At 46.2% G+C, this 27,961-nt stretch overlaps 1 protein-coding gene and 1 pseudogene across 3 annotated transcripts in view; one reads left to right on the top strand and one right to left on the bottom strand.

The window, feature by feature from the left end:
• Window positions 1-3,416, bottom strand: part of MDGA1 (MAM domain containing glycosylphosphatidylinositol anchor 1) — a 135,209-nt gene extending 131,793 nt beyond the window's left edge. For all 3 annotated transcript variants that reach the window (XM_085219436.1, XM_085219437.1, XM_085219438.1), the window contains exon 1: window positions 2,366-3,416. In XM_085219436.1, the coding sequence (XP_085075562.1) occupies window positions 2,366-2,492 (127 nt within the window). In that variant the 5' untranslated portion in view covers window positions 2,493-3,416. The remainder of the gene's footprint in view (window positions 1-2,365) is intronic.
• LOC146544918 (uncharacterized) lies at window positions 2,646-12,651 on the top strand (annotated as a pseudogene).
• Window positions 12,652-27,961: the final 15,310 nt, after the last annotated feature.

The raw sequence follows: 27,961 nt of genomic DNA, 5'->3' as shown, positions 1-27,961 counted from the left end.
AGCTGCCCTCTGTGCACCAGGCCGACCCTGTCCTGCTCCAACCAACAAGGCAGGAGAGGTGGGATCAGCTAATGAGAAGAGGGCTTTAGACACTCTTCAGTCATTACAACAAATGCCAATTTGTACAACAGCTTCTTCAGGTAGCAGCTGACAGCACCGTGACTCCTAATTAAATCGCACCTCCAGTGCCATCTCTCCTTTCCCAGCAGCCCCTTTACACACGCTTTATTTATGCCGTTCCCCCCAATAAAGCTCTCCAACTCCGCTCTCTCAGACAGAAGTCTTTTGTGTGCATCCACGTGGGTGTATTATTTAAAGAGTACATCACATGGATACTTTATCTGCTTTAATCTGATTTAATCTTAGCAGATTTACTGAAGCAAAATATATTTATAGACCAATACACATGCCTCTCCACGTCCCCATCGGTATAAAACACTCAAAAGGAGAAAAATGGACCTGAGACACGACACCTGAGTTCCCAAAATTGCCACGGTCAGAGCATTGATCACAACACGGCACAGCCAACGGCAGCCAGCCCAGAGCTCTGGTGAGAGGCACGCATTTAGGGCACAAAGAGCAGAGGGGCAGCAGCACCACTCCCTAATCTCGCTTTAGCTGTCCTGGCAGTGGTCAGGGCTGCTCCCAGCCTCAGAGATAGATGGAGACATGGGGAGGGGAGAGCAGGAAAGGGACCAGATTCCTCCTTTGTGCAGCTAAGGACGAAAACAGACAGAAGTACCATTTTTGACTCAAAATGATGAAGCTCATCTCAGCGCCAGACTATCTGAGTTTTATTTGCAAGCAGCTTCTCTGTTCTCTTTCTGAGAGAAGAAGACAAAGCCATGAGTAAGTTGTTCTAGAGATGTAACTCGGCAACAACTCCAACAAATGCGGGTTTACTGTGCTGAAGGAACACACAGCCTCTTCAGGCACGATTAAGCAGGAGCAGGTGTATGCTCTGTCCCTCTCACTGAGAGGCTGCTCTGCTGCCCAGCAGCAAACACACTGAAACAAAATCAAGAAAGTTCAGCTGGAAGCACTCTGCCTGCTTAAAGGATCAAACAGCCTACCCGGATCAGGCTTCTGCACCACAATCCCATTCCACTCTTCATTTCCCTGCAATTTTCCTCCGGACTTACAAACTGGGAGGATGAAAGAGAGGGGAAAAAAAAAATTAAAAAAAAAAAATGGAAGCAATCCACCCTTTATTTAAGATGGTTATTGTACAAACCAAACCTACGCTCAAATTAACATCCTGGCCCTCAAGGAGAAAGAAGGAATTGTGTCCATTGAAGAAATACATCATTAAAAAGTGACCTACAAAGACATACCCATAGTCAGTGAGACTGAACCAAGCTCTGCCAGGGCTCACACAAGGAACTGCTAAAAGGGGGAGGAAGGGGCTGGCTGCTCTCACTGGGGTCTCTCTTCAGCGCGCAGAGAGCCGGGCTTGTTAGAGGCAGCGCCGTGCCTCCCAGAAGGACTTTACAGCAGCGCGCAACTGAGTTGTAAGCCAAGATAAAGCCGGCTTGTTGTGAGAGGCAAGGCTTGTGGGCTGCTTTTCTTCATTTTTTTTTTTTTTTTTCCCAGTGTATTGGAAATGCAGAGCTTGTACAGCGAGAACTGAGAGAGGGCCGGGAGAGGGGAAGGGGCGGGGAGAGGGCCGGGGTGCGCAGCCCGGCTGTCCCCCAGGGCTGGCGCTCGGCGGGGGTTCGGGTGCGCTGCCCCGGGAGGCTGAGGGGCTGCAGGATCTCGGGTTTTGCCACACAGACCACCAACGAGGGGAGAAAATAAGCAACCACCGCTGTCCAAATAATAATAATAATAAAAATAAGAAATGGAAAAGCTCGCCGTCAGCTTTGCTACAGACCACCATCACCCCCGCCTCGGGATGAAAACGGGCAGCATCGAAGTTCCATAGGGTGCACAGGCAGCATCACTCCTCGCCTCCCGAGAGCGCGCCGTGGCGATGGCGGGGCTCGGGCCCGCCTCGAAGAAGCGCACCTCGGGGGAGCAGCGTCTCCCATTCGGGGCGGCCCCACGGCGGCTGGAGAGGTCGGGCCGGGCGGATCCGATCCCTGCGGCAGCGCTTGCCCCGCTCCGCTCGGTGGCAGCGCTTGGGGGCGAGCATCCCGGTGGGCTCGTCAATCCTTGGCGACCAGGGGTTACGGCGAGGAATTACGAAGTAGCTCCAGGCTCCGGGAGCCCTATTGCTGCATCAGTGTCTCCGCTCGAGCTGCGGCGAGCTCCGCCGGCATCATTTACTTTCCGCTGTAGGTGCTTTTTAACTTTGATCCCATCGCAGCCGTCCGCGCCCTCGCCTCCACCCTCCCTCCCGAGCAGCCGCCGCCGCGTCTCTTACCGTAAACCCCTTGTCCCCTGCTGTACGCCGGCACCAGAGAGAGGAATAAAACACAAATCATCTCCATCTTCAAGGCAGCGCCTTCATCGCCGGCGAAGAACAGCAGCCAAAGCAGCCCCGGCAGCATCCGGCGGGGGAGCGGGCGAGAGCCTCCCGGAACGCCGCCCCATGCGCCCGCTCCGCCGGGCACCGGCGCCCCTCGGGCGGAGGAAAGGACCCCCCCAGCAGGGCCGCCGGGAGGGAATTTAAAAACAATGGCAAAAAAAGGGGGGAAAAATAAAATAAAAAGGACAGGGAGAAGAGAACGAGGGAAGGCAGCGGGGAGAGCTGGAAAGCGGAGCGCTGCTTCTATCTTTCCCTTGCCAGGTTGCTCGGGGATATCCAGGAAAACGATGCCCAGGGCACGGGAGAGGCCGGTCCGGAGGGGCAGAGCAGAAGCAGGAGCCGGGCCGCCCCAGCGCCGTTCCCAGAAAGGGGATTCCTTTGTTCAGCTGGAGCCGCCGGAGTCCCGGGCTGCCCCGAGTGCTGCCAACTGGGGCCAACTTGGGAGAGCCTCGCCCGCCCTCCTCCTCCCGACGAGGTTCTGGCCGCAGCCCCAGGAGCGAACGGGGGGGAAGAGGAGGTGGAGGGAAAAAAGGAGGGGGAGCAAAAAGGGGGGGCTAGGAGCCAGCTGCTGAAAGAGGGAGGGAGGGATAGGTATTGTCTTCTCCAAATTTTCTGGGGAGGGGATTGTTGTAATTAATCAAATCCAGGAAGGGTTAGTTGTTTTGTTTATTTTTTCCTTTTTTTTTTCCTCTTTCTTATTTTATTTTATTTTTTTAAAGCGTCTCCCAAGAGCTCTCCCAGCTGTACAGCATCGCCTCAGCCAGCCTGAAGGGAGCAGCGGGCGAAGAGCAGCCGCACCGCGCACCCCGCGGCTCAGCCCGGCTTTCCCCGCCGCCTCCTTCTCCCTTCCAAACTTTCCCCGATGTTGCGCGCTGGATTCTGCCGGGTGCTTCTCCTCCGCGCAGCGCGCAGACGATTTGCAGCTGCAGAGGGCTCCGAGCCGCTCCCCTCGACGGCTGCCGCGGGGGCTGCAGCTGAAAGGGAACCGCCGAGGAGGGTCACGGAGTCGGAGGAAGTTGATTTGCTCCCGCCAGCCGCCGGTGAGCGCCCTCACAAAGTTGCCCGTAGCAGCTCCGCTGCGCTCCGCCAACGCGCCGTCCAGGGGCAGCGCGCCCCGGGCTCGCCTCACCCCTCCCTGCCAGCTGGCTTTGCCGAACGTGCCGTCTTTTCCTTCCCTTCGGCTTTCCAGGTTTTCCCCCTCCCCTCTTCACCATTTAATTCCCCTACGCTTATGGAGAAGGAAAAAAAAAAAAAAAAAAAAAAAAAAAAAAAAAAAGAGCCAATTAAAGCGGCCGCGCTCGGCAGAGCCCTGCCTCCTGCCCAATTCTTCGAGCCTCCCCCCGGCCCGGCCCGGCCCAATTACGGGCAGCGCCGCAAGGCTATGGGAAAAGGGACTCGCTCCGGGCTCAGGAATCAGCCGCCAGCCCGCGGTCCCCTCCCTCCCCATCCTCAGGACCCCCCCGGCAAGGTCGGCTTATCCCGGGGCTGGGGAAGGTGGGGGGGCAGAGCAGGTTGCCGGGATGCTGCGAAGTTTTTGCCCCCCTCCAGGCGGGCTGCGGGTCTCCCCTGCGCTCGGGGTGGGGGCGAGCCCGGCGGGGCGGGGCGGGGGCTGCCCGACCGCAGCAGGTCGGTTCCGGACCGCCGCTCGGGTCCTCCCCCCCCCCCACGCACACGCCGCGGTCACGCGTGGGCTGGGCTCGGGGCGCTGCCGGCTCCGCATCGCCGCGGGGAGGGACAGCCCCGGAGACATCCGCTCGCCGTGCGACCGTGACACCGCCTGGATAAAAATGTAATTAAAGAAGAAGAACGTAGAGGTGCGGCTCGAAAAGCGGGCTGGTTGGTAATTCACGCTCTAACAAACAAGCGGTTAATAGATATCGCCGCTAATTAAGCGGTTATTCCTATTGTAAGTGGTGCTCAGCGGGAGGGAAACAGCGCTGGGGATGGGGCAGCGGCACTGCAAGCAGCGGCACGGGGCTCCCCCCGGACCCATCTCGGCTCTCGTCTTCCCTACAACCAATCTAAGGGAACATATGAGACACTCCAAGGTGTCCTTTCCGAAGATGATGACACGGAGCGAGACGCTTATGAGTTGTCTGATGTGAACAATTATTTTTCCTTTTATTACTGTGATTTCAGTCAGCCCTTTATTGAGGAGGATTTCTTCCCATCCTTCCCCCCGTGGGTGGTGGCAGTGTGGATGAAGGGCGTGTGGGTAGGAGGAGAGGCAGCACCGGGAGCAGCCCCTCTGCACGAGCACGGGCAGGAGCTGGCAGCGATGGGACAAAGCAGGGCTGCCTGCATCTGCACAAAGCAGGCTGAAAGCAGCACAGGAAACAAAGCCAGGAGATGTAGGAGATGTAGGAGATGTAGGAGATGTTTGCAGAGCCGTGGCGATAAAAAGAAAATCAGTGAGATTCGAATCCTGTTTTTTCTACTCTTAATTTTGTGATATTTATGGGGCGCTTTGTAGCCTTTCTAGTATTTTTTTTTTTTTTCTGGGATTCTCATTTGGTTATGAAGTGATGCCTCAGAGTTTGCATGACTATGAATTTCAGATCTACATAATGAGTCTCATAAAAAAAAAAAAATCCTGAAAATGTGTTCTTCGCACCCCTTTCTTGTGTTAACTTTCAATGCACATGCTTATGTTTTACTGGCATAAAGGCTTGTGGAAATTGAATTTCAAAGTAAAGTGCCCAAGTCTGTAAAACAACCCAGTTTCTTCTTAGCAAATAAAAGCATGTGTGCCACAGTTATCTTCGAACTTATCCAGTTAGGGAACAGCTAAGAAATAAGTATATAAATGTGAGCAGGCCATTAAATTCAATGGTAAATAGAAACATTGAATGGTTTGGGTTGGAGGGGACCTCAAAGCCCACCCAGCCCCAACCCCTGTTGTGGGCAGGGCTGTCACCACCAGCTCAGCTGCCCAGGGCCACATCCAGCCTGGCCTTGAGTGCCTCTAGGAATGGGGCACCCACAGTTTCTATGGGCAGCTGTGCCAGCGCCTCACTGCCCTCAAAAAAAATAAGTGGATAATAAATAATGAGAAAGAACTGTCACCTGTCAGTGGATATTCTGAGAAAAACTGCTGCCAAAATCCCAGCACATGGTTGCATTTGCTAAATAAGGTTGTTGAGTCCCAATAAATCATAACGCTCAGAATTATGGTGTTTCCAATGGACACCAGTAAGCCGGCACTCCCATCACACTTGAAAGCAATCTACTTGTCATAAAGAAACCGTGCCCTGTAGTGATTCTGCCTGTCAAGAAGTACAGATAAGGGATGGCTTTCCCCTCCACAGGCCATTCCTGTAGAATGCATTTGTCCCATCTCTCCAGCTGGGAGTCATTGTCTCCGGTCCCTTCTCAAGCCACTGCTTGTCAAATGGGTCCTGTCTCTCTGAAATCTCTCTACGTCCTACATCACCTATATCTCACTGCTAGATTGAGGTAGGCAGCCTCTGGGACAGATGTGGTTTTCAAGGAGAGCAAATCACGCACAGCACAATGTCCCCAGGCAGGAGATGGCTGAAGCAGTGCGTGAGGCCAAAGTCCAGTTACGAGGACATTAATTCTCTTTGTTGTCAATGTTTTCATGCTCTAATCCGGTGCAGTCAGTCATTTATTTCTTCTCCGGGATGATGCAACCATCTGTGGTTCCTGCTGGTCTTTTGAGCTCATGGTCTGATATTTCGGTCACTTCTTTCTGCTCATTTTCTTGTCAGCCCCGCACCCATGAATACCTCCAAGTGGGATCTCTTCTTCCTCTCTCCCTCCCTAAGCACGCATATGGACGTGAGCGCAGCCCAGCTGGGTGCTTTGCTGCAGTGCTTCCCTTTCTACAGCTTACTAAAAGGGAGCAGAAATAGACTGTCAGAAGGGAAGAGGAAAGCATCAGGGCACCGTGAAGGCAATGGGCAAATGCTTCGGAAGAGGTGAGAGTTGGGAAGGAGAAAGCCAGGGGACTCTGTAGCACTGCAGCAGAGATGCTAGCAGGGAAATGGGAAACCCAGGGAACTGTGTAGCTGCGGATCAGGTTTGCACCAGGGAGCTGCAGAGCTGGGGCACTGACACCATGCAAGGGAGGTGTGGGATGCACAGCAGGGCCAGCAGGAGAGAGCTGGTGGGGTGCTGTGCAGGGTGCTGTGTTAGGGAAAGAGCACCAAGTGCACTGCAAAGCAAGGACCACTGGGAGATGGGAAAGCATGGGCTGAGCTATGACAGCAGGAGGCAAACTGGTCACCGTCTGTCTTCTCTCTGTTTAATTGGCCTTTGCGGGAAAACTGTAGAAAAAAAAAGACAAAAAAAAATGTGACTTCGTCATCCTGAAGTGCTGGAATCAGCATCTCTTTGGGGAAAAAATCTCCTAGCCTGGAGCGGTGCTTTCTGCCATTCTTAACACTAGGCTGGTGCTGCTTCTGCCCTGGATCCTCCTGGGTATCGCCTGCTCCCCATATAAAGCATGCCGAGGTAGGGCTATAAATCCCAAGGGCTCTGCTTTACTGTTCTCAGCTCTCCAGTGTAAGCTGCTCTGGGGAATACACCTATGCTTTGTTTGCTTTCTTCCCAGATGCATTTTACAGCATGAGTAGTACATCTGAGCCTCCTGTGTATTCTCTGCTGTTTGATTAGCTCTCCTTATCCTGGTGCTGGGGATGGAAGGAGTGATGAAGAGGAACTTCCCTTCTATCCCTCACCTGAGGTGTTCATCCTGCCTGAGTCTCACCGCCCTCCCTCCCCATGCTTTGCAATGCAGCCGTCCCTGTGCCACGCTGGGATTTCTGGTGGCTGGTTGATATTGTAATGGATTTTGCTTTCCCTGCCTTTACCCAGCTGTACTTTGACAAACTTCCATTTCCTGCAGGATTATCCGAAACCCATCCCAATTCCTTCCTCTGTGATCTCCATGTGGGGCCACTTTTCTTCCCTCAGCTCAAGTGCTGACACACACACACAACATCACACTTCTTGTGCATTGGAACCACAGGCTTTTAACTCAACATTTCCTACCAATCTTTATGCTTTTTAGACTATACATCTAGTTTGACAGAGATCCTGCTGTTTTTTTGCTCTTGTGCTTTAGAATAGAATGGGGCTAGTGCAGGGGTACAGATGAGTGTCTCAGCATCACCAGGAGCATCTTTTTCCTCTTTCGCCCTTTCTTTGATCTTTTTTTTTCCTTCTCTCTGCCTTCTTCTCCTCCTGCATTCATGCTTTCTTCTTCTTTCCCACCCTCCCTTTCATGTATAAAAAGTGAGCTGAAAAAATGTCAAGCTGGTGCTGGTCAAAGGAGCTTGTTCTTCCTTTCTTACACTTCCTTTCATTGCCCGAGCCCCCATCTCCAAGCACGCATCTCTCGGAGTGCACTGGAAAGGGATGCTTTTCAACAAAGGCAGATACAAAGGTTTGGGTCATGATTCTCCCCTGCTGGTGCTCGCTGCTACCGCCAGCAAAGGGTGCATCAATTGCTGGTCTTTTCAGTGCTGGGCAGATGATATGAAGTGTGTGATCTGTGCCCTGTGATAGCAGCGGGGTAAAGGAGCTGCTCCTGAAGGCACTTCCAACCAAAGTATTTGAGCAGTACTCCACAAGGCTGCGCTATTCAAATTCCCGTGGGATGTCTAAACCCAACTCACAGCATGGGGTGGATTTGATAGGGGCCAATGTAAAATCTAGAAAGTACAACCTCGGATGGGGCCATGCCATTAAGGCCTTGGTGGAGGCCATGCCATTAAGGTCTTGGCCACAGATAGCACGCCGTATCTTCCATACTCTGACATGATGAGAAGGACATCCTGAAGTCTCTTGCATGGGAGCGCTCAGGTGGGCTGTGGTCTCACATGCTCTAAGACCACTCCTTGGTGAGAAAGCACCCCAGCTGGTACCGTTTCACTTTGTTTGACCATACTCTTTTGGGAGAATCTTTGCAATGGGAGCTGTGCTGTTCGCAATGTATTAACTTAGAATTACACACAAGATGTTCCTCAGTCCCTTTTTGTCCCCAAACAGAGGCACTGTCACTGCAGGAAGGTGAGCATCTGTGGTTTGCACATAAAAAGTTTCAGAAAAACCTGGAGGTCTGAAGTCAGAATGTCAAGAGCTGTGTGGAGCAAGCAAAGCCTAGGGCAGGTGGCCCCTCTGACTTAATCCTAAAGCCACTGTCCTCCTGTGACTCAAATCCAGACAGAGTGCAAAAGGAACCTGCAAGGCTCAGCTCCTCTAAGTGGGTATGAGAACAAAACCTGTATGGGTAACTTGCACAGAAGCAGTTTTCTTGTTGGGTGCTATACACAGGTCACGACCTACCTACCTTCACGTTACTCTTGCCTCTTCGTCTTCAAATGCTGTTGACCACTGCTGGAGTACTCTTGACTTAAGGATCCAGTGAGTTTTGTTCTTGCACGAATCTCTGTGAACATCTATACACACTTATCCTTTCTTCTCCTATCCAATGATGCACTCTGGCTACATTTTTAACAAGGCACGCGTTACAGTCAAAATATCCTAATCAATTCCGAATATGGATCTAAATCCAGACGTCTTCCATCTGTAACTTGATAGACTGTTCCATTTTAGAAAATCCATGACAAAAGCCTCTGTTTCTATTGACCATGACTATTTTTAACTCAATTCTCTAGCAAGCCAGAGCTAGAAGTACTGTTACTGTACAACCACATAACATGAGATGCTGCATAGAAGAAATTAACAGGAAAACTCTAGTTGGAAGAAGTTACAGAGGTACCAACCACATTTATCCACTTGTTGCTCATTTGAGATGTCCTCATTACTGTAAGCAAGCTGGGGCTGGCCTACAGGAAGGCAGGGGTGAGGAGCAGCTCTCCCAGCTCCAAGCAGCCAAGTGGAGATGCACAGAGTTGGAAAGGAACGCTTCCTTCTCTCATTTCTAAGAGCAATGGCAGACAGAAAACACTGCCACTGAACTGTGTATTCCTATGTATAATTACTTGCTTATTAGCTGAATAGCTCACCATGCCAAGAAAGTTAGTGGGAACACATTTCTCATCTCTCTGTCTTTCAGACCAGAGAAGAAGTGACAGATCGTGTGACCTGCTGGAATCCTCCACCTCTTCCATCCTTTACAGCCTGGCAGAGGCTGAAGTTTGATTTCTTGGATACATTTAGTCCCTAGAAGAAAAAGAGCTAATCTTGCTAGCTTGGTGCTAGGGCCAGAGATGCTGACAGCTATGGCTGTGGCTGCTACCACTTTCAGAGTGATGTGCAGGACATGTGTAACCTTTCACTGTGCCATGAGGATGAGGAGGAGGAATAGAACAGTGCCAGTCTGAGGTAAAGCCAGAAACTGTATAGGAGTCACTATTTTTCCAAGCTTGGAAATGCAATTCCAGCTGTTGCAGCCTCCCACTAAGGGCTTATTAGTCACTGGCATATTTTCATACACTTCTCTCACGTTTTCAGCATTGTGCTCTCACACAAAGAAGTTTCTCCATGCAGCTCTCAAGGTGGCTGCACTCCTGTGCAGGATGGAGCCATTCTCATTGCCAGACCGACACCTGCATCCAAAAAAAAAAAAAGAGAAAAAAAAAAAACACCAGAAAAAGCAGGTAAGGTTTTTGACTAACAGCAACAGGCTTCCCTATTAACAAAGTGAAGCAGGAAAATAACATAATTTTTACATGGATCAAATCATTCACGACTTACAGAGACAGAAGGAAACACTACTGTGGTCTGATCTGCTCTAATCAGAGAGCATTGTGAGAAGCAACCTCCAGTCCTGATTTCTAAGAAGCCAGTAATAAACCATTCATTTGTATTTCACACAGAGTAGTGCCATATTTCATCAGGATGCACAGCCTGTATTCTGAAGGAACAATATGCATTGGAGATTGGATTTACAGCTGTTCTGTAGCTCTTGCATTTACAGGTAAACCACACTATCTGACTTGCCAGGAAGGTCTATGGCATGTCACAGCATTGGGACTGAGATGCCTTCTCTGCTCCCAGCTGCAGGAGGGATGGGGGGAACAGCAAGAACCAGGAGAGAGGGAGATGCTGGGGGGGCACTGGGCAGGTTTGGCTCAGGAATGAACAAGGGCAGGTAGAAAAAGAAGGTATAGGAAGTGGGCTTGGAGCGGATGGAAGAGGGATGGTGGGGTAGCACAAAGCGTAGGTCACGAATCAGGGGCTGTGGGAAGGATTCTGGAGGTGGAAAGGATAGAAAAATTAAACTTGGAGAAAGCCAGGATGTGTGCTTGCATTGCTGGCGCATTACTAGGGCAGAAAATGACAACCCCAGGGCTGAAATGGGATCCTGAGCCACAGGCAGGGTTAAGGAGCCCAACTAGCACTGCTGGCAGTGCCTAGGGCCCTGGTGGCTCTGACCCTTCTTTCTGCCCACTCTGTCCCTATTTTAATATGCCACCTCTGGCACCCTGTTCAGCTTCCCCGACACATCCTGTCCCTCCTGTCCATCGGCTGGAGGCTCTGATGGGAAAGCAAGAGAGGAAGAGCAGCCCACAACCCCAGGCATGGTTGTCCACGTGGACACCACAGAGTTTGACCACCTGAGAGGACAGAGAAGTGGCTTACCCTGCTCCAAGCCCTGTGTGAGCTGTCTCATACTAAATCCGCTTCCTCAATTACTACGTCTGGGAGAAAGACCTGTGAGCCTCTGAGAACAACAGACATTTTGATGGGAGAGGTCTGAGAAATAATATTTTACTGAAAACAAGAGATGCTTGTCTCTTTGGAAAATGAGCATTGGCCGATCAAGAAATTACCAATAGAAATGTCTCATATTAGCACTTTTTTTTCCCTTTGCTTGTCTTAGTGGAGAATCACATTTCATTTTCAAACCACAGTTCTACATTTATCATCCCTGATTTGGTAAATTACCTCTTGCAGGAGCGGCGTGTAACCTACCTTTATTTAAGTCTTTGCAGGATAATGTATTTATGTTGAACTCAAAGAGGGTCACAAAAACAGCAGCCGTGCTGCAAACATATTGAAATGGAGGCAATGTAAATGATTTCAGATTCAAAATATTCCTCCTCAAGTAACTTCACACTTTCAGAAAATATTATGTTGTCAGTGAGACTTAAATTTAAAATCTTGAAAGCGAGAGGAGTTTTATTGTCTTTTTCCCTCTTTATTTTTTTTCTTAACAGGGATCAAAATCAGCCTACAAAATCTTTGTAACCAAAACAGAAGGAGGTGAATCATCTAACTATAGAACCATTAAGGTTGGAAAGATCTCTAAGATCATCTAGTCCAACCAGCCCATCACCAATATTGCCCACTGACCACGTTTCTCAGTGCCACATCCACAGTTCATGAACACCTCCAGGGATGGAGATTGCATCAGCTTTCTGGGCAGCACATTCCAACACCTGAACATTCTTTAGGAGAAGTCATTTTTCCTAATATCCAACTGGTGCAACTTAAAACCGTTACCTCTCATCCTATCAGGAAGAAACCTCTATCACCAGTGTTGGCTCAAGGTTTATCAGCAAGGTAGGCAGAATTTAATTTCACAGCCCAAAGAACTTTCTTCATTCTCCGGCAGGCAAAATTCAGCCATGTGGCAGCAGGGTGGGTGCCTCCTGGGATGCACTTTTCCTTTTCTACCAGGTCTGTGATTTTCTGCACAGCCTGGGGGAAAGGCTGAGCACACAGGGTGGTGGGAGTGAGAGCAGCTCACCCATCCCAAACTGAGACAGAGAGTCCCCTGTGCCATGAGCTTCCACACCTGGGCTTCAGGGGAGCCTGAGATTCATATACATGCCCCTCATTTGTGCTTTGTGGTGATGTGAGCAAGCTGATGATTTCCACTGGAATCAATAAGAAAGGTAGAGAGCATCAACAAAATCATTACGAAATTTCTCTCAATTATAATCTGCTTTCTTCAAATATAGCTGTTGCTGGAGCCTCCAGCCAGAATTAATGATATGGAAAATATGAAGGGCGATAAACAACGTGTTTGTGAGCTAGGGGGATCTGAACAGTAAACAAATGTCAAATGTCCAAGAGGTTAAATCTTTAATAAACTGCCGCCCGAAAATCATTTGGTGTGCTTTTCTTCACGAGTTTGCAGCTATACTCACTTTCTGGTCTTTCTCAAGTCAAATACACTTCACAAGACAAAGTTGTAAAGGAACTTTAATGAGTCTTTAACAGAGAAATAGATTGTAACCTTATTCTTACCTCTTAAAAGCAATAACATGAATGAAAGATTGTACATTCCTTGTAGCTGGCATTCCTCATAGCTGCACAGTCTATCCTGTATTCAACACAAAGCATATTGGTATTCAATAATTTCTGTTTTGCTTTGTTTTTTAGAGTGAATCAAGCAGGTACATTTTGCAATTGTTAGTACTGAGGGTAATAATATACACACATATGCATCCACCCACATGAGAGCAGAGAGGTTAGTAGCAATCTAAAAATATTTTGCATGGCACAGAGAACACAGAAACATTGTCAGCAGAGTTGTTGGAAGATGGTAACATTTAATGGGATGTTTGTAGTATTGGGCGTGTGAGTGCAGGATTTAATCTCTGCTCATCTGTCCAGCCCAGGCAAACATTGCATTTACCTCTTTTAAAGCTCTTTATTGAGTGCTTTGGAATGAAACAGGCCTCAGCTTCTGTATGGCTTAAATGAAGTAGCCAACAACAGAGGTGGAAAAAGGCACACTTACAAAGCCATGAATGAAACAATGAGTTTTCTTATGCCTGATTTTGATTTTGTGTCACAGGTGCATTTCTGATACTTATGAACTTGCCAAGAGTGACTGAAAATGCAGAATTCTAATCCCTCCAAGACTCAGAAACAATCAATCACTGATGAAGGGGAAATGCTGAATTCCCAGCATCTTGCCTTCTCCAAGAAAGCCTGTCGGCTTTCTAATCTGATCCAAGAATCAGCTTTTTTTTTTTTGTTTCTTGTCCTGGTTCACGTACAAACACATATCCAGAGGGAGAGGAAGATGGAGAAAGAGAGAGAGAGAGACCACGTCCGCACATCTCAGTGACTGCTGCTGAAAATAGCTGATCCACAGCGCTGGGGCTGGAGCAAGGTGGGACTGCTCTGCAATTCTCTCATTGAATGGCAGCTGAGATCAGTCCAGAGCCATCAGAAACAAAATACTCCATGGAAGATGAAAACCAGGGCATGTTTTTTTTTACTTTCTGAGGCGGGGTTGGGGGTAGGGGGGTGAGGGAGGGAGATAGCTATAAACTGTAGCTGGGAGAAGCAGATGGCAGCGTATTAAGAGGACAGGGCACTGCTGCTGTTGCAGCCACTGCCGCAACTGCCACAGCTCAGCTCTTTCCCATCTGACATAAGGGCCTCTGGGCAGCCAGGGCTGAGTCAGACTCACGTGTGTTGCACAGATGTCTCTGGAGAACCCCCTCTTCCCCATTCATTTATGTCACACTGCTTCAGGGTTTGAAGCAAGTTGCTCAGCTCCTACATGCTACCGTGTTCCTCTCACTGCATCTTTCCCAAGCAGCTGAGCCATGGCCAGCCCCCATGAGCATCCCATAGATCACACAGGACAGATCTCTGCAGTCTCCAAACAACGGTGTCACTAGCATCTTCCAAGTGTCTCGCTTGGAGTCCCGAACCAATGCCCAGATGAGAGGAAGCAGTCAGTGAGGACACGTAAAACTCCAGCTTACATGCTGCCAAATAGTCAATGCTGGTTCTGGGAGACATCACAGCCACTGACCAATGCTGGCCCCCATCCAAGCAGAGGGAAGAAGGAGATAGCATTTTAAATTGGAGTTTGGTGTGAACACATAACCAGTGTGTCCCACTGCAGGAGAAACTGCCAGCTGCTTGCAAAAGGAGAACGAAGACAGCAATGGCACCCTGGGTTGCTCTCTTTTACACAAGATGTAGCTGTTGGTTTGAAGCAGGCGAGCGGTTTCCTATCCTGATAAGACTATTTTAAGCTCCATACAGAGCAGTTGCGGAACAAGCTCTGCTGTTGAAGAAGAGAAGCAGCAAATCCATTTCACCTTCATAGCTAACAGTTTCCCAAAGATTTCTGGGGGGAGAAACAAGTGGAATTTTGTCTGCTTCAAGCCCACCCTGGGCCCCCAGCAGCAGGCTGCTGCCCCAGCACCTATAGAAGAAGGGGCTCCCCCTGGTGAGCTCCTTTGCCCCACCAACCAGCCTGCGGGCTGAGGACTGGGCTGGAAGAGAGGAGATGATCTAGAGGAGGATTTATCACTCATCGTGCTCTGATACCTTCTGGGAAAAAAATAGGGATACTTAGCTGCTGTCATGCAAACGTTTTATGCAAATCTTATCTTTGTCTTCTGCATACTGGTGTATAATTTGCATCTGATTATCAACTTTGGGTCTATTGTTTTATTCTAAACAGAATTGCTGCTGCTGAAAGGTTTTGGATTGACAACCCTGATGAATAAAGTCATCTTTCTAACTAGGGAACCCAAGAAAAACAGCTTTCCATATCATAATTCCTAAACTAGGGCTAACAGTGAGGGTGCCAGCCCTTGGCCTCTTCTAAACGTGCCAGCTAATGAAAAGGACAGTTTTGAATATGGAATCCATGAAAACTTTATACAAAGACAACCAAAAATCCTTTAAAAAGTATCAGCCAGTCTTTTGGGTTGGCTTCACATTCATTTTACGCACACAGAACGTCCCAGTACCTAGTGGGCTCTCAAGTCACACCCGAGGATCAAAGAAAGTGTACACTGCACACCCAAAATGAAAGCCTTTGCCCTGTTTAACTACAGAAGTGGAGTTCTTTGCTCTCCTTGGCATATAAACAGACACTGCCAGTTGGGTATATCCCTGCCTCCAGCAGCAACACATGGGTCCTTTCTGATTGTCATAGAGAGCCTTGTGTTGCGTCAAGGCAAGGCAAAAAGACCTCCTACACTGGAATCAATGGCTTGACTTAATTTCACCTGGCAATGAACTGGGCTCATCTACACCAACATTAGCAGAAATTTCTTGGGATGGCCTGTATAGAAATCAGTGATGACCAAAGATCATAGTCTTTTAGTTTTGTAACCCGTGGATCTCATCAGTTGCCTCCTCTAGGTCTGGAAAGGTGCTTTTCCTCCACCTTGAGTAGTGACATGGCCCTTCCAAGTGCTGAGGAAACACAAGGAACTATTTACAGAAACTACGGGATGGGATACGGCGTGAACTACCATTAGATTACCCCGACATATGAGGCTGCTTCAGCGAAGCCAAAGGATCAGTATTAATTAATATTAATTCTGATCCTTAGGCTTCAGCAGTCACAGCACTGAGTGATATGAGTATGTCCACTTGACTTTGGGACGGATGGCTGCTGCAGCTTTATTTGTCCTGTCGATAAATATTCAGCCCCAATAACAGCTGCTTCTTAAAGAATGCCAGATTAAGACAAATAATGCAGACTTAGTGCTCTTTACACGGATTGCATGGGCTGACCCAGCTGTAATATGCACACCCACAAATCTTCTCAGATCATTACCTCATTGAACATGGCTGTTCCTCCGTAAAGACAGGAGTTGGGTGATACCTCGACAGAATCTGAACATGACACACTAAGTCAGAGCTGGAAATTGCTGATGGAAAGCTCTGGGCCTGGCCTGGGAGGGAGGTGTGCCTATCAGAAATGCACACTCTGAAGAAGGACCCAAGGCAGCTCTGCTGGACAGGACCCTTGGCTTTGCAGAGATGGGGCATATATTTTAAGGCAGCCCTCATTATTTCCGCACTTACTCTTTGCCCACACCCCATCAGTATTTCACTTCTCTCCTTCACTGTGTTCTCAGCTCTGCACTGAGAAGTCAGGAGTATGAATTGTGTAAATAAAGTTTGTTGTTTTCCTTTGAAGTATGCAGGAAAGCTTTGAAAACCCAAGTTCAGCTGTTCCCAATAATCTCAACTTTCTGCTCTATTTCTCTGGTTAACCTTGCTGACTCAAAACAACAAAAAGCATAGCCTGAAGGAAATAGTGCTCACTGCTTTCTTAACTTTCCAATGGCATTTTACAGGAGATATTTCATTTTTGTCAAGATCTTTGATGTCTGTTCCTCTCTTTTTGTGTGGATTCCCATTGAGACTGAATGGATCTTACCAGCTTGCTTCCCCAGGCACGGGGTAGGAAACATGATTGCCTTCCATGGGTCACAACAAGAGGGAAGAGGCAGTGAGGGGGTTGCTTAGATGCCAGCAGTAAACAAGTCAACATAGAGATGTGGTTGATTTTCTTCCCAGATCATGGTGGGAGCGAGATCTCTGACGTGTGCATCCCAACCAGAGAGCCGAGATGAGTTCAATTAGGCCACCACTCCGCTGGTCTAGTAAGGCTGAATAAGTCTCTCCTTCATTTTGCTTTGCAGTCTGCTCAGGAGTTCACTGAAGCAAATTTTCTTCCCCCCAACACTTGCTTTCCCTGACCATGCATTTACAAATTTATTGCCTGTAGAAGGAAGCAAGAGGAACTTCACATCAAGACAGGCTCCTAACAAGCTTTGTTAAAGTATCTGACTGGTTGAAAAGGGTAAAATCTGCCAAGAGGCTCACTTGAGGGTAAACAGACACATTTCCTTAGGCCCTTACCTAAGGCCTTACAGTACTACCATACTATTAGGCCACAGTGTGCCTTCTCTCTTTTTTGGCGCAAAGGACTATAGTTTACTTGTCAATCTTGAACGCTGTTCTCAGGAAAGTTATCCATAAGCTGGCCAGTGACTTGAGAGACCACTATCCCAAGCTTGCAAGAAGCAGATATTGCTTCTGCTGAGGTAAAACTCCTAAACATGAAGAGTGTGAAGGAGAAGGGCATTTATCATGCTATGATGCATTTACCACAGCACCGCATTGTATGGAGGGCTGAAAGCAGAAAAGACCCACAGCTGAGAGATGTCCCTGCCAAGATATTGTTGAAATCTTGTACCATGGGTAAGGAAATAGCATTCATCCTGATAAAGTGATCAGAATACACTGACTATGCACCCATGAGGATTTAATATCATCACCCCCGTCTATCTCTCATCTTTAAGGAAATCATGTCAGCAGAAGATGTGCTAAAAAACATGTTCTGCCTTCATAAGGCTCAGTCTCTACAATGTAGACACCCCAAATAAAGAGAAGGAAAAAGAACACTATAAACAGTCCCCTTGAATATAATTGAAGAACTAGACTAATTTGGCTTGTCTTTATAACAGGCCAGAGCTGGGCACTAGACTTACCCACAACAGATAAAGATGAGTAACTACATAATGAGGTTAAAATATTCATTAAGCTAATTGCATGTTAATTAAGAAAAGGATGCTATTAGGGATCCATTGAGCTCCATCTGTGTGTGCAAACAGGAGTGAGAATAATCACACAGAAGAGACAGTGACAGCTCTGGGGTCCAGGCACAGGGAACTGGAGTGGCTGCCAGCAGGGGCTGAGCTGGGTGCTGGGGGGGCTGGCAGCCACCTGGAGAACTTTGGCTTTGTGAGAAGAGGAGGAGCTGGTAAGGAGAATCTGTGGCCAAGAGTCACGTCATGAATGGTCATTTCCCTGCACTCTGTCTCCATTTCCAGACATGTATAACTGAAACTATACCTCTCTCCCAAGTGAGAAAATTCATAAGAAAACTCACAAAAGGGTCTTGCCAAGCTTATTTTTGCAACAGTATCTGTTGATTTTATCAGAATTACTTGCAGGGGCAGAGATCCATCAACCCAGAAAGCATTGCAGCATTCAAGCCAATAGCCCGCAAGGCACTGGAAAGGACCATTTTTGAAAATGGCCTATGAGATGACTAAAAATAAGGAGGCAGAAATTACTCTTGTATTTAAACTTCCTCTGTCAGCACCACAGAGGACAGTTTCTAATAAATACTTCCTCAAAAAAGGAGAAAAAAATTCTATTTGACATAATTATGGCCAACAGTCCACAAGGTAGAATAGGGAAAAATGCCTACATATTTCATGTTAAAATTCATCAATAATGGAAGACCAAGATTAAATTATATAACGGCCACCTTTAAGTTAAATAACATTTTCAGCAAAAGTAAAGGGAGATGGGACAACTCCATAGCCAACGCGTTTATTTCAGCATATGAATAATTTAGGCAAATAATACAACAGCTTTTTAGAAGGAAGAAGACTCAATGAAGAGGTTAGGTTAGAAGAGACTTGCACTGCGTTTGAAGATTTGAAGGACTTGGAGAATTATTCATTTTCAATCATTTATTTGATTAATTTCTCCTTTCTTTGAGGCCATTAATGCTCAGATTGCTCTTTTTGCAAATGCACTTCTAGTCTGAAGTTACTGGAATAAATCTGGTCCATGGCTTCCCTTTAGTGGCCTCTTTCTTGCAAGTACTCATTGTGCAAAAAGGAAACAGGTTTGGATAGGGATGTCAGCTCCCAGAAGGTTTCTGATCTCAGATCAGCTCCTTCAATACCTTCTGCAATTAATCTAACATTTCCTCATTCTCTTGCAATAATTGCTTAAAATTTTTGCTTCCACAGGTAGACCGGCCAGCTCACCCTGCTCATCCTTCGTGGGAAGAAAGTAGGGGAGCGAAAATAGATGAAACAGAGTCATTAAAAAATTTCAGATCATTATTCATGAAAAATTAGTTAATTGCACTAGTCCCCAGTGAATCTGGCACTGATCCAGACCAACCTTCTGATGAGTGGGAAGAAGAACTACCTAATTCATTCATAATTCTGCACTGAAACCTGACAGATGAAGCTCTATCCAGGGGCTGATTATTGTCATGTGCAAAACAAATAATCCCTGCAGATCCTACTAAGTGCCCAAACATACGTGCTCTTCTCCACAGCCCCAGAGCTTCCCAGACACACTGACTCATCGCAGATGCTCAGAACTGGCACAGCCCATCCCACAGACTCCTAGATTAAACCAGCTGCAGAAGTAAACTAGATTTCTCTGATGAGAGGAGGTGGTGCTGATCTTGGGATGAGGATATCTGTGTAAGAGCACAGCTTGGGTGCCCAGGAGCCATTCCTGCCACTGATTCAGTAGGAAGCCCTGACTGTCTTTGTTTTATGGCTGCTAGAGGCCTGTGCCTAATGACTTTTTTTTTCTGGGGTGCCTGCCCATTCCCAGGTAGATTAATGTCTGTGGAATGAAAACAGAAGCTGTGCTTGGTGCTGGAGTGCCTGCCAAGCTGGGGATCTGAGCAGGGAGCCTAAGGGCTCGGCTCGGTCTCCACAGCCATCTTATGCTCCATATCTCAAGAAGGCTGCTGGGCAGCGGAAGAGACAATCAGCAAAGACAACACTACTGCAAAGTACCTCAGCTCTGTCTGCAGCAGGAACAAGAAAAGAATGCCCAGAGCGTAATTAATTCTGCACTATTTTCTCCTCATTCAAAGGAGGAGAAATAATTTTTATTAAAAATAATAAAAACTTCTGAAAATATTTACTTTAGGTTTGGGATGCAAGTGAAATCAAGGGAGTTGATATGTATATGCATAAGAGAGAAAGAGCAAGAAAAAATGAGAAAGAGAAGGCCGGTGAGCAGAAGACTGTTGTTTTATCTGAACTGCTTTATAGCTTAGATGACCTAATAAGTCTTTTCCATCTCTAATTTCTCTGCTTCACCTATCCCTAGTTTATCATTAAGAAATCACTTATGCAAATTCAATTAAGTATTTAACATTTTCCTTCCTGCAGCTGCCCGCCTCACTGACTTTTCATCCCATTTCAGGTCTCAGCTGACATCCTCTCTTACCTCTCTGGTTCCCATTTCTTTGCCCTTACACCATTAACTCACTAACTGTGCGACTTAATCCTCTGAAATATTTTCAGTTTTCATGGTCTCACAAAGGAAACAAAAGGAAGTATAGAGTACTGCATTAGCAAATCTCTGCTCATAGCTGCTGGGTGTACAGTTGTACGCTCCAGGAACTTCACGCACTTGCCTGGCAGCTCTGGTGACCCAGCTCCAATGCTACATTAAGTCAGAAATGAAAATGAAGTTTTCCTTTCTATTGTTTGTGTTCACTTTATTAAATATGACATATGGGTCTGAGTTTAACAAAGTGCATTTGTGAGCTTAGTATGGGAAAACACAGGCTATAGTGTGGACTAGAGGAAGAAGACAGAAGACCAGGACTTATAACCAAGAGGTGTAAGTGTTGCATAGTTTTGGCCAGTTAACATTCTTCTGGGCTTTAGAAAGGAAATATTAACTGTTTAAGCTTGGGTTTCATCCTCCTGTTCTTTCTGCCTTTAGTCCTCCGGGTTTTCACTCTCTCTCATACACATTACCCTCCCTATCCACATACTCACTAATGCAATTGTATGTAAACTTGCTCAAGTTGAAAAGCAATGTTCCAAAAGGCTCGGGAGCAAGTCACAGCTAAGTGCATAATTATACAGTAGTTGGGATAATTTTCCTTTTCCTCTGAAAAGGCACATTGGCTTTGATTTTCCTATCCGCAGATTGTAAGCTCATAATTAGCAGTAAATTACTCACACAAGTGACAAATTTTGTGCTTTCAAGTAAAGAGACAAAATGCCCACTGTTTACAAATTGCCTTTTGGTGCTGCAGACACCTGGCTTTTCCTGCTCCCATCTATTCCTCTTGCTAGAGGGATAGATGAAGCAGAAAACACCTCTTTGAGAAGCCTGGATGGTGTCATCAATTACTGAGTTACCGCAAGAAACTATAAAAGGCAACTGTGAGCTAATGCTAGTCAGTCCCCTAGGACTACACGTCTTGGCTGGGTGTGAGCAGAATCATGCTTGGAAGCGGGTCTTTTGCTGCGCTGTCCTTGGCCTGCCTACCTGGAGCATCTGAGGACATCATAAACCCTTGAAGGATGACCTGCAGAGGGACCTGTGTGTCCAGAGAAGGGTAACAAAGCTGTGTAGTGTCTGAAGCACAGCTCTTATGGGAAGCAGCTGAGGGAACTAGAATTGTTCAGACTGCAGAAGAAGAGGCTCAGGGGAGACGTTGTCACTCTCCACAGCTGCCTGAAAGGAGGTTGTGGTGAGGTAGGGATCAGCCTCTTCTCCTAGGTAACTGTGATAGGACGAGAGGTGATGGCCTTAAGTTGTAGTGGGAAGGTTCAGGTTGGATAGTAGGATGGTAGGAAGAATTTCATCTCAGAAAAAGCAGTGAAGCTTTTGAATGGGCTGCCCAGGGAGGTGGTGCAGACACCGTCCCTGGAGGTGATCAAGAACCGTGTGGATGTGGCACTGAGGAACACGGTCAGTGGGCATGGTGGGGATGGGTTGGTGGTTGGATGACATCTTAGTGGTCTTTTCCAACCTTTACAATTCTGTGATTCTATTTTATGATTCTACATCCCTGCCTGTCCAGCAAAATGAAGCAATATTAAATAATATACGCTCTTGGGAAGTTGCTGCAAAGCATTGAGGAAGGTGAACACGCAGAGCTGTGGTGGAGCAAGCGTCAAAGTAAATACTTAGGATGGTACAAGCTCCTTAAAACTTGATCTGATCTTGGGCAATGCTGTATAGCGAAGCACTGGAGATACAGTTTGTTAAGCACAGTTAAACACATATTTATATGGCATTGAAAGCCAGGTGTCTTACGGGGGAGACAGTCCAAGCAGAATGGGTGGACTACAGGCAAATGAGCCTTTGATTTTCCAATTTTAAAAGCATTCGTTTCAGAAATGACTCCTGGAAGAAGCCCCAGAGATGGGTGGAGCTGGATGGAAAATCATCTGTCCTGACTTGATGTCTGTCTGAGGCTCAGAAAATGGCAACAGGCCCATTCATCTGGTTAACTGGATTTCTGATTTCATGGATCTGGCCTGATGGCCATCAGTATCTCTACCACACAGAAAGAAGGTGTCTCAGAAAAAAATTGCCACAGCAATTTTCAAAGAGGTTGAAATAACAACAGGAAAAAAAAAAAAAAAAAAAAAAAAAAGAAACACTTTGGGGGTCAAAAAGTAGCTGCCTGGCAATGAATAAATGCAAAAGAGGGATTACTGGAATGAGCAGTTAGGAATATAGGAACAAAAAGAAAATGTGAGGAGAAGATGCTGGGCAAGAGAGATTGTTTGGTACAGGGTTATTTGACAAGAAGCAGTGTGTGCAGTGGCAGGGGAAGCTCTGTTTCCAGAACTGGGATTCTGTCATGGATGCTGCTGTGAAAATAAATAGGAATAAGCAAAGGCAAAAAATAATATTCTAGTTTCAGCTTCATTGGAAATTCAGAAGGGAAAAAAAACATATTCTACTCAGCAAGCAGAAAAGAAGAAAAGGTGAGAAGAAAGGCATTAAAAATGGTATTGTAAGAAACAAAAAAATGTGAAGGAGATTACATGAAGAAAACCTGAAACCAGAGGTTACAACTGGCCTGGCATCATAATCCTTTCATTATTACATATTAATATGTAAGGAATGTATGCAGAGAAAAGATAGGATAAAACAATTAATCTAGAGCATCCATCCAAAGAGAAGCAATTCTGTCCTATATGTATTATCGTGGGAATACATTAGGAACAGGGCTAATCACAGAAGCATTTCATACAGAATTCAGTCACATTTTTAAAGGTGGACTGAAATTTTCTTAAATATGCATATTTAGGAACACTGTTTGGGTTTTTGAATAATAACACTTTGCACTTTTGTAGCAACTTCCCTCTGAAGAACTCAAAGGACTTTACAAAAATGAATGAAGTTTCTCCAACCCACTGTGAAGGAGATAACTCCTATTACCTTATTATAAAAAGGCTGGGAAAGCAACACAGAATAGTTAAGCAATTTGACAGAAGTCTTGTAGTACATCTGATGGTCTGAAGGAACTGAAGAATGAAGTTGTTAAGATGCTACAGAAAGTATGCAGCCCAGCTGATACCAGCTCTAAGGTGTATTGGGGGCAGCCCTCTGAAATGAGTGTTTGGAAGAGCAGAGTGGGGCGTGCTCCTTATTTGTGATGAAAACAGAATTGAAATGACAAAATATCTGGAAGTCTCAGATATAACAGGAACTCTGGAAGGACATTTTAAAACCACTTCAATCTATTAGCTTTGTTTTTGTGTGTCAGCAAATATGGGATAAATGAAAACTGTCCACCTCTTTTCACTTGGATTTTCAAAACATTCTCAACAGGACGCATGTAAGAGAGTAGACAATCAGGTAGTGTATTAATGACAACACCCTGCCATGGCAAACAGAGAGAAACTGGCTAAAGGTCTGAAAAAAAATAAATTTAGCATCAGGATTCAATTTCCAACATAGTAAAGTATTAGTATCAGCATGCATTTAGCTCCTAGAAAGGCCAGTGTTGGTTTGTAGGTTGGTGGACAATACGGCAAAGATGAGTAGTCAGTGAGATGGCAAGATCTGCAAACAGTAAATACTTCTTGTCAAAGCTAGTGGAAGATGTAAGAAGTCAACCACATAACAAAGTAGTTTCTTGCTCAGCACAACACTGGAAGGATTCATTTGAAGTATCCATTTGAAGCGAGGCTTGAGATGAGAAAATGTTCATGTCCTGTCACACTGCAATCAACCTTCTTGTGGAACCATGCTCTTCTGGTCACTCAGTGCTCTTTATTTGCTGGGGCATGCACAGGAGCTAAGATGGAATTTCATCCTAAAAATGGTGTGAGATCAGGAAGGCAAGAGCTGGAATGTTGTGTTCAGTTCTATATTCAAATAAAATTACAGCAGAAATCAAAGGTGTCCAGAAATAGTCAACAAAATTGTTTCAAGGCATTGCATGACTTCCATATAGGAAGAGAATTTAATAGCAAGTGTGTTTATTTTAGAAATCATATGAATAGAATAGGCATTCAAAACAGTTAGAATAAATTATGCAGAAAAGTAAATTCAGTGTTCCTATTTACCTTGTCTTTCACACTCCAGCACCAAAGGCACATCTCATTAAACTGAGAGATACGGAAAGTATTCCATCAAAGGGAATACTTTTCCTCAGGCATCCTCATTCACCTGTGGAAATCTCTGCTACAAGATATCTCTGAGGTGCAGAGTGTAGAAGGATTCAAATAAGAAGGCACTACTTGTGGATATTGAAATTTTCTAAATTTTCAATAAGAGAAGTTAAGATACAAATGATAATATATAAAAGCTTCACACTGCAGCATGTAAGTCAACCACTAATGAGGGTGCTAGGGAGCATTATTTCCCTAAGCAATGGTTATTCTTAACTGTCTAATGTGAGATCCTGCAATCTTTCCTTTGTGGCCTCTGGTGCTCACCAGAATCAAAGACCAAATACCAAACAAAGGGATAATTGGCCAAATCAGACGTGGCATTTCCTTCTGCCTTGAACCTTCTACTCCTTGGCTTCTTTCTATTTTCAAGGCCACAATCCTGTCATCTAAAGTGCATGGAGGTACTGTTGAGTGATTTAACATTTCTATCAGTGTTTTTCTGGCTCTTTCAAGCAATTTAACTTATGGTACCCAGCATCAGGCTGACTGCCAGTTTTAACTTGACCTGGTCACAATTTTGCAAGCACTGCCAATGCCAGAACGACAGCTGAAATGGAAATTTTAATGATGTTAATGAATAAAAGCTTAAGCTGTGCTTCCTGCACCTGGGCAGCAAAAGTGCATTTATAATTAGTTGCCAAACAAGCCTCCTGGCTGCATACTATCTGCCCCAGGCAAGCAGTTAAGTGGGGTTCTCTCCTTTCGCAAAGATTATTTCTGAGTGAATACTTCTGCCAGTGCAAGGTGTTGGATTGACAGCTCTGGCGAATGAAGTCCTCTATTTTGTGACAGAAGGGAAAAAATGTGTAACAACAGTTTTTATTAGGTCACTTAGTTCATCCCTCTGTCAACACAGGATTGTTCTCTATAATATATTCTGGAGAGATTTCCCCCCCCACATACCTTAAATCATAAATTTAAATCCCCAGGCCTTTTCCATTTCGCTGCACAGCTCTGATCCTCACACATTCTTCCATTCTGACACTGCAGAAAACCTCTGTGTGTGTGTGTGTGCTGGCAGATAAGTGTCTGCATCTTCCAGGCTCCAAGAATTCAGCAGAGAAGGGGCAAAAAGAGAACTTGGAATCAGCAAGGAAGATACTGAAAAACTAGCAAATAGTAATTTCTGTGGGTCAGTGCTTTTCCTCAGAGATGCCTCCTGGAAGGAGATTTCAGATCTAACACTGTTCTTTTCCTTGTTCTAACGCAAACATCTGACTGGTATTTTTTGGGAAAGTTTTCAGTGACTCATCTTTTTACCAGTGGAGCACAGAGGGATTTAGTGACTTATCTGAACTTCTATTGGGTGAGACGAGTCCGGCTGTGTTCATAGCTTCTGGCTCTACCCCTGAGACATCCTGTGGGGACTGGTTGAATAAAACTGATCTGTAAGTGAATCTTTGTCCATGTAATGGTGGTGTCCCATACCAATGCAGCAGGCCCAAAGGAGCTCTAGCCTCAAAAGGTTCATCCCTAGAACACGAAGTTCTAACCAAATCCTGTGTTGTACAGATTTCTGGGAATTTAGATCACTTCTTCACCCCTTTCCCTACCCTTACATACTGGCAGAAGACAGCCCCAGTATATAATGGTATTTCTTCCAGGATAGGTTCTTCTTTTGTGTAAAAGTTAAATCAACATACAGAAGAAAATTGGAGCCTGCTTTGCCTCATGAGAAGAGCTCCAGCAGCTGTTGCTATTTAGTACATGAATAGGGATGGGAGCAGATGCTACACTAGGGGTGACCAGTTTAAAAGGATGCATTTTATCTCTTTTCTGAAATCTTGTTTTTATAAATCATTCCAGCAGCAATTACCAGGCACCCTTTCTTATCAGATTCCATTCCTGATACCAGTTCATGTTCTAGGACAGACCTGGGCTAGGCAGCTTCCCACAAAGAAGTATCTTGATAGGCCTTATCTTCAAAGGATTGTCACATCACTACATGAAATGACCAAGATTGCTCTCCCAGTCATAATACAGCATTTAAATTCCTGCCACTTAATTATATGTGTTGCATTTATAGAAGAATGTTGACTGGTTGGTGGTGAACAGTAAGCACATGTGCTCAGTTGGGGATTTACAACTGACCTATTCATTATTATGACAGTGCAGATGGCCATATCCTAGGCTGTCTTTTCAAAAACACAAGGCATGTTCTGCTCCTAGTTAAACTAGACAGTGTGTCTCCATCATACTTTACAGCCCATACAGAAAGTTCCAGGTTTGCACAGCATGACTCAGCTGTGGTTTCGAAGGCACAGGGCTGCTCTGTGTGGTGCTGGCTCCAGGGAACTGGTCCTGCTGGGAGCTCTCTGCTGGTGTTGCCATGTCACTTCCATGACCCGTGCTAACAATTTTGTGCAGCACCCTGCTGTCAGGTTTGCTCAGTGCTCTAGCACAGCAATGCACCATGGCACCACGTGATGTGGACATACCCTCAGGTCAGTTGCCAAAGTCATTGGGTTCCTCCCAGCTCACGCAATGACAACTGGGCAGCATCTGTCTGCTTTTATTGAAAAAGAAGGTGATTACAAGAGGGTGTGACTGACCATCTCCAGGAGCTTGAGCAGGAGAAGGGCAGGTTCAAGAAAGCCAGAGCACGAGCAGAGATTAGGAAGTATTACGAGACAAAGGACAGCCTCCACGGGGATTTCTTTTGCAGGAGAAAGGTATGAACATGGAGCAGATTCAGAAAAGAAATGGAAGATACTGGAAGGGCTAAAAACAATTTAGCAAGGCACTTAAAGAAGGCAAGACTCCAGGATGTAACTACCAGTTGTGTCAGACGCCTGACCAGGCCTGGCTGCCTGGCCTCCTTCTGTCCAATATCGTTACTTGGCATTTAGCAAAACAAGGGCTGGCTGGCTGTGCAACAACACAAGATCCCACCATTCCTGGAACCTGGCTCCCAGACACCTGCACACACCACAGAGCAGCTGAGGACAGGGGCTGTGGGGACCACCTGGGGTCCCACCCACTCTCTGCCCACTGCACTCACCTAGGAGCACACAATGCTGTACCATGGCACAATTCATGCCCTCTGTAAGGGAACAGTTTCCAGCAGAGTAACACAAGTGACTCATTCTGTCTGACAGTCTTTCACATGTAAATATTTTATATTCCTATTGAATATTTTTGGATGATTATGAATTCTTGATGTGATGAGGACCTTGCTATGTATGAGATGCAGGCAGCAGCAAGGACTCAGCAAGGAGGAAAAGCATCCAAGAATGAAAAATAAGATATTACAAACTACAAATGAGAAAGCTGGATAAAAACACAGACAGACATCATTCTTCCTCTTCTCTCTGGATACTTTCAGAAACTGTCTGGAGCTCACTTAAGCTTCGCTCATGTATGGATGTGGAGTCAGCTGCCTCTCTCTCTGTCTCCTGATTTAGTTTTAATTTCTTTATTGCTGCCGAAAGATGCAACACTAAGCCCTGGAGACTAAACACTGAAGTCACTCCAGAGTCACACACTTCTGTCTTCAGTTTGTTTCTGCAGTACACCCAGAAACCAAGACTGTGCCCCTGATTCCACATGGTCCAGACTG

Source organism: Meleagris gallopavo, chromosome 2 (genome assembly GCF_905368555.1).
Source record: "Meleagris gallopavo chromosome 2, MGAL_WU_HG_1.1, whole genome shotgun sequence".
Classification (NCBI taxonomy): domain Eukaryota; kingdom Metazoa; phylum Chordata; class Aves; order Galliformes; family Phasianidae; genus Meleagris; species Meleagris gallopavo.
The sequence above is the reverse complement of the archived record's forward strand: the minus strand, read 5'-3'. Positions and strand labels throughout refer to the sequence as shown.